The sequence below is a fragment of the Zalophus californianus genome, chromosome 2, assembly GCF_009762305.2.
Source record: "Zalophus californianus isolate mZalCal1 chromosome 2, mZalCal1.pri.v2, whole genome shotgun sequence".
Taxonomy (NCBI): Eukaryota; Metazoa; Chordata; class Mammalia; order Carnivora; family Otariidae; genus Zalophus; species Zalophus californianus.
The window spans coordinates 119,899,253-119,906,534 of NC_045596.1; the positions used below are offsets into that span (position 1 = coordinate 119,899,253).

The 7,282-nt window shown below is 35.1% G+C and overlaps 1 protein-coding gene across 6 annotated transcripts in view; it reads left to right on the top strand.

The window, feature by feature from the left end:
• The window catches only part of GAB1 (GRB2 associated binding protein 1), a 123,893-nt gene extending 121,449 nt beyond the window's left edge, over window positions 1–2,444 (top strand). For all 6 annotated transcript variants that reach the window (XM_027597940.2, XM_027597942.2, XM_027597941.2 and 3 more), the window contains one exon: window positions 474–2,444. In XM_027597940.2, the coding sequence (XP_027453741.1) occupies window positions 474–632 (159 nt within the window). In that variant the 3' untranslated portion in view covers window positions 633–2,444. The remainder of the gene's footprint in view (window positions 1–473) is intronic.
• Window positions 2,445–7,282: the final 4,838 nt, after the last annotated feature.

The window sequence follows — 7,282 nt, forward strand, 5'->3', positions numbered from 1 at the left end:
TGTCTGTGATCCCTATTTTACAAGAATTCCATCTGTGTTAGGAGCATTAGTCTGCATTCTTATGCATAGTGATTTTATTTTATTTTATTTTTTTAAAGATTTATTTATTTGAGAGAACGAGAATGAGAGAGAAAGAGAGCACATGAGACGGGGGAGGGTCAGAGGGAGAAGCAGGCTCCTCGCTGAGCAGGGAGCCCGATGCGGGACTCGATCCCAGGACTCCAGGATCATGACCCGAGCCGAAGGCAGTCGCTTAACCAACTGAGCCACCCAGGCGCCCTACATAGTGATTTTAAATTTAAGGGGAAAACGGTATACAGTTAGGAGAAAAACAACATTGTTAAATTGAGGTAATGTTATTTTGTGTGTGTGACCCAGTAGAATTTCAAGTTATTCACAGCATGTGAGTGTCAATGTTTTAAGACTGAATTTTACTCAGAACTCTTTTATATGTGTTTTTCTTTGCTTTTTAGCAAAAGAGCAGTGGCTCAGGCAGCAGTGTAGCTGATGAGAGAGTAGATTATGTTGTGGTTGACCAACAGAAGACCCTGGCCCTAAAGAGCACCCGGGAAGCCTGGACAGACGGGAGACAGTCCACAGAATCTGAAACACCAGCCAAGATTGTGAAATGAGAATATTGCTTCGCTGTTTCTGAACAAAAGAGAACTGAATTGTAAAGATAAATCCTGTTTAACTGAAGATGACTTGACGCTTCTGTTCTAGGTAGATCCTCAACTGAGTAGAATTGAAGTCAAAGGACCTTTCAGACAAAATCAAACAATTTAGACTGTAAATGGTGCTTTGTGGTATCTGAACAATTCATAACATGTAAATAATGTGGGAAAATAGTATTGTCTAGCTCCCAGAGAAACATTTGTTCCATAGTTAACTCACTTGTAGTATTACTGTATTTATGCACTTTTTCATTTAAAACGTTGGTTTGGGTATTCCCAAATGTTCCTTAACAATAATTCCTTTGGGAGTTCTTGTTTTTCCTCACACTACTCTATATAACAATACTAAGTTAACTAAGCTACTCTTAGATTTGGAAATTGCTCTTTAAACTGCACTCTAACAACATTAAAATGAGAAGTAGATCCACGATTTACCTTTCTACCTGAAACTTGAGGTGATAACCGTTAGCTTAGACTACAGTGTATATTGGACTCATCATTCACTGCCTTCCAAAATGCTGAGGATGATATATGTACTGGTGTCAGGAACTAATTCTCTGGTTCATGTACATTTAGTTTTCAATGGTGGAACTTTATTGTATTTTGTTAATTACAGTGTTTTTGGTTCATTGAGTGAAGATTCTGCCAGGTGGGATCTTGCACCTTGGAATACACTATCAAGTAAGCCTACAGATCACTTACAGTATGCGGTGATGATGTGCTCTCACACCTGTTAACGTGTATTAAACTTTACATTATTTGCAAAACATAGGTTATATAACTAATGAGGTACGTACCAGGCACTCATGTGCTAATACACTGATCAGGTTTAGACAATGAGCTTTAGTAGTGTTCTTGTAAGTCCTAATATTGGTTTCCAGTTTGGACTTAATCAGACATTCACTGTTAGTTATAGCAACATACTGTGATTTTTTTAATTAGACAGTAATTCAGATTTATTACTCTTAAGAATGAAATTCTGTCTTTTGACACCATAGTGCCCTTTCTATGATTTTTTTAGCTTTACTTTATATTCTTCTTGGCCTTATATTTAAATCCCTATGCAATTAATATTTTATATCTACATTAAAAAAATAGATGTTCTATAAGCGATTCTCATATGTAGCACCTATTGCTTTTCCAGTAAATAATTAAGGATTTTGTACTGTGATTTCTATTCACTGCCCTAATTCGAGAAATACTGAAGCATTGCTATAATGTGAAATCTTATAGTCATGGACCTCCTCCAACCAGATTTCTGAAATGACCGGAGGAATTATATAAATTCTGTCTCACCTATTATATGGTCCTGTGACATGATATCAAAACCACAAATTTTATATAGTGAGGCTACAATTATATTTACCTGTTTTGGCTTTGCAGTATAATTTAGAAAGCAGGTATGGTTGTTTGCTTGTTTTTTAACTAAGTTACATACAATCTCTTATTGATTTGAGCTTACTAACAGTTTTTGGAGGGGGCAGAGATAGGAGTGCCCACAGCTGAGGCATGATTCCCTCCATTCAGACCTCTGACTGTTGCCTGAGTACACAGATGTGCCCTGATATCTGGTCTCTTGGCCATAGTACTGTGCCTAATCAATGTAATGGGTTTATTTCCCCAACCCGTGAACTAAAAAAAATGTTCATAACATGATGAATTGTAGACTAGTAACATTTGATGCTTTTAAATGTTTGCTTCTTTTTAAACAAAAACTAAAATCCAGAAGTGAATTTTCAGGTGGATTTTTAAATAAAAAGATTGTTTGAATTTGGTGTGTGTAAGCTGTTTTATAATGAAACCACAAAATAAAATCCAAAATTATTGAAATGTGCCTAAACTGTTAAAACACAAAACACAGTTGATGTGTGAAGATGCTAAAATGTGTTAATGTGGAAGCTGAACACATTTTCAGATTTAGAACACAACAATAAGTATATTCAATAAGTATATTATTAATTAAAAAATGGAAATCTTGTTTAAAGCTACCTATTAAAAGAGTCTAAGGCAATAGACTAACTTTTTTAGTGTAGTTTTTTAATTTTTTACAAGTTATCATTTTTGAAGACCTGCAGCACTCTTAATTTCTAGAAGTTTTCCCACTGTGCAGAGTAATTTAAGAATTGAAATGTATTAGGCAGTTTGTGTTAGAAAATGAAATCACATTAAAACATTGTATTAACAAATTAAAAGACATTTTCTTATGGAGCATTATTTTCCAAACATCTTTTAGCAGTGGAATCTTTCTTCAATAAAATTTCATGTAACCCCAACACATAAAGCCTGAAAAGTTCATTTTATCAGTGTAAATATTTTGGATTCGCATTTAAGTTTATTTCTTAGTCCACTACTAGGAATAAAATTTGCGAATAACACAAACGTGTAATTGGCCTTATAGAGTTGGCGAAAAACTTCAGCCCCCAATTTGTTTTATTTGCATATTATCAAGAAAGTTTTGATTCACACAAACATAAGTAAGTGTAAATAATAGGTTTAAGCACACATCTCGGAAGGTTCTTTAGAGATAGCTGAAGTTGTATTCCAAGGTTTAAAAAAAAAATTATTCTTGTAGTGGAAGGGGGATATGTAACACATTAGAGTGTGCATTTTTATTAAGTTTTAAAAATACACATTTATAAAAACAAAATTTTTTAAAACCCTAATCACCTCCAAGAAGCTGAGTTTTGGCCAGGCAAGAGTTGGAAACCACTGGTTAATCATGTGACAGTTAACGTTGTAAGTCAGAAGTGTTTTTCTCCCACATGTTTGATGTTTTCTATTTTTTTATTCCTTACTTTGAATAGCTGTAAAATTTTATGAAGGTTTGAATACCAAAGCACAGTTCTGCTTTTAAGAATTGAAATTTAAACTTGAATAATTTAAGCTACTTAACCCATGGAAGGTATCACTTAGTAAGCTATAAAAGATGGTTTTTATCTACACTCTGTACTTTCATCAATATCGTATAAGCTACTGTGAGCATTTTAGAGAATCCCATAAGGTACTACTATGAGTGTGTGTGTGTGTGTGTGTGTGTGTGTGTGTGTGTGTGTGTGTAGCATTGTATTTAATCACAGACTAAATTTGATAGAGAAATACTGCTATACTTGCACATTAAGGTCATAAGTCAATTTCTTCTGGAGTATAACAGGGGTCACAATCTTCATAAATGCATTTAAGCTGGAAATTGAACAGTGTTTGTTTTTCTTTTTCTAATAGTAAGAAGTTATCTGCTTACCCCCCTTTAACGAAAACAGTATTTTTGATATTTTTTAAAACGTTAGCTACTTTATGCCTGTAGACTATACCATGGACAGTGATCATAATTCTTGGATGCTTTCAAACACTCTTAGTGCCTCTTTCTTTGGCCCACTGAAAGTATTGGTATTAGTATTTTGAATGAATACAAGAGCCTGTAAAATTTTAGAGACAACAAGGTGAGCCGATCCCTCCTAATCCTGTCTTTGGGTCATTCTGGTAGGTCTTGTCCTTTATTGTCAGATAAACAATGAGGTCCATGGCAGGGGTTGTACATATGATCAAGTGGATACAGGGAGAGAGACATACATATATATATATATATATATCCTAGGGTAAGATTGATTGTCAATAACATCTGATATGTTATATGTAAATCTGTATATAATTTAAAATACTGACTGCTCTGAGATGAAAAGCCATGGTGTAAATGAATAATGTAGACATTATAGACTTGATAGAATGAAAAGTTGATTGCCAGGTTGTGGAGATAATTGGTTTTTACTCTGACTAAATATGTTTATATATTACTATAGCTTGAAATAATTTAGTTTGTCTTCTCTTCCATAAACTTAACTTTCTTTAGGTTCATTATAATGTTTATTATGAGTTTCAATAAACTGTTTAGTCAAGGGATTAACATAACTTCTACTTTCTTTACCTAAAAAGGCATGACTTTGTGTTAAGTTGTTGTAACCTGAATCAATTGTTGATAATCATCCCAAATTTCAGTAGCAAAATCTTATGTATAAGTTTATTTTCCCCCTCTTGGACTACTTTTTTTGTAATGATCCAATTGTAGATATTTTCTGCTACCAAATAAAACTTTTCAAACAATTTGGTTTCAAGACTTTAGTCAGTTTGGATACTGAGACTGAACCAAAAAGACATATAAATTTATATTTCTAACCCTTCCTTAGAGTCTATCTAAATAAATTAAAAAAAAAACAATTCTGCCATTTATTATATGTTGTCCCTTGAGCAACATGGGTTTGAACTGTGTGGGTCCACTTATTCAGATTTTTTTCAGTAAATAGCAATACTCTCAATGTATTTTCCTTACAATTTTCTTAATAGCATTTTGTTAGCTTTATATATTGTAAGAATACAGTATACAATACACAACACCAAATATGAATTAATAGACTGTATTATCAGTAAGGCATCTGGTCAACAGTAGATTAAGGCATCTGGGTGGCTCACTCGGTTAAGCATCTGCCTTCAGCTCAGGTCATGATCCCAGGGTCCTGGGATCGAGCCTCACATGGGGCTCCCTGCTCAGCGGGAAGTCTGCTTCTCCCTCTGCCTGCCGCTCCCCCTGCTTGTGTGCACTCTCTTTCTCTCCCTCTCTCTGACAAATCTTTAAAAAAAAAAATTATTAGTAATTCAGTGTTAGGGAAATCAAAAGTTACATGTAGGCTTTGACTGTGCAAGGGGTGAGCATCCCTAAGTCTTGTTCGAGTCAGCTGTACTTCCCCAGCCCTACTTCCGTAGGGTCACTCATTTTCTGCAGCCAAGATCTCACTAGATCGTGCTGAAATACAATGATCACACTCTTAATAAGAAAAACCTCTGAGACGTTGCCACATGCATATGCCCTTGTTATGCCTTCATTTAGCCAAGTGCTCCCAGACTTTTGTTGAGTAAAAGGCCAATAAATAAGGGTCTGCATGCAACCTTTTCCATCAGAAAATACTTTTTTATATAAAACATGATTTGGGAAATGATAACTGGCTGGGCTTTTTCATTTCCGTGAGTTGTCAAACATCTCCAGTACTTCATAAAACCCCAAGAATGGCCATGTCGGTCCTTTGGCCTACTCATTCCAGCATTTTGCAACTCTGACTCATTAGATATTTGGGGAGTTTGGAGAATGTGAGGTTATCTTCTTTGAGATCATGCACTACTCATCTGTGTTTCTGTCACCTTGTAAATGGTGACACTGCTGACTGCCTATTCTTTCTTTGGAAAAAAAGCTGCTTTCTCTGGTAAACACTCTTTGAGTTACAGTTTTATTAGTTTCATAGAGAATAACTTGGCAATTCTGTGGATTTGTTATTGCATATTTAAAAGCTGAGTCAGCGATGGAAGGCATTTTATTAAGTTTTGATGGGTAACGTTCCTCCTTTGTTTCCCTTTTTTAAAATTAAAAATATTTTTGTAATAAAATAAGTGAACATGTATAGAAAACTGAGTTTCTAAGATGTGTTTCTGTACTTCATTAGAACAGGGTTTTATTACTATTACAGTTTTTACATTGGTGATTAACTCTTAGCATAATATGTCTCTGACTTTGTGTTCTATGTGATGCCCAGAACATTTGGAATACTCAGTATGAGGGTTGTACAGTGTACAGGAAAGAAAACAAATCAAATCCCTCCAAAAGCCCACTTTGTCAAATACAGTATTGTGATGGTTGTATCAACTTGGCTAGGCTGTTGTGCCCATGTGTTCATTTAAACGCTAGTCTAGATGTTGCTGTGAAGGTATTTTGTAAATGTGATTAAAGCATATCACCCTCCGTAATGTGGATAGGCCTCATCCAGTCAGTGAAGGTTTGTTTTAAGAGCAAAAGCTGAGGTTTCCCACAGAAGGATATCTGCCTCAAGACTGTAGCATAGAAATCCTGCCTGGGTTTCCAGCCTGTCAGCCTGCCCTACAAATTTCAAACTTGCCCATGCCCACAATTGTGTGAACCGATTCCTTAAAATAAATCTCTCCCATAGATAAGTGGATAGATGGATGGATGAACGGGTAGATCAATCAGTCGCTTCTATCGGTCTGTCTGGTAAACCCTGACTGATACCGGTATTAATTCATTAATCTGAGTGCCTGTTACGCATATACCAAGCAATGATTTTTGAAGTTTAACTTGAAATATATTGGTAGTCTCTACTCCAAAATTATTTTCTCTTCTAAAATTAAAGTGTCCATGAATTTCTGAAGCCATTTACTAACAGTGAAACATGTTTCTCCTTATGCTAGCCATAACTTTTGTCTTTCAGGAACCATTAAATTGGCATGAGGGGGAGACAGTATGCTAAAAGAAACAAAGATTATTATATTCTTGCTGGGTGAGGCACAATATCTTATTAACAGAATTTCATTTGCTACTCTCAGGTTGTGGTCTTGACTGTTGTCACATGTTATGACCTTAAGACATTTAATTATCCCTGCTTTAAATTTCCCTTGTGTATGTGAGACACATATCCTATAATACCTCTAAAACTAGTTCTGTAAAAAAACTTCGTCAAAACAATGAGACCGAAAGTTGCTCACTCCAATCCTTAGACAAAACAGTAATTCTGAAGTTCAGACTAAGAAGAGAGTACTGTTGTCTCACATTTCAA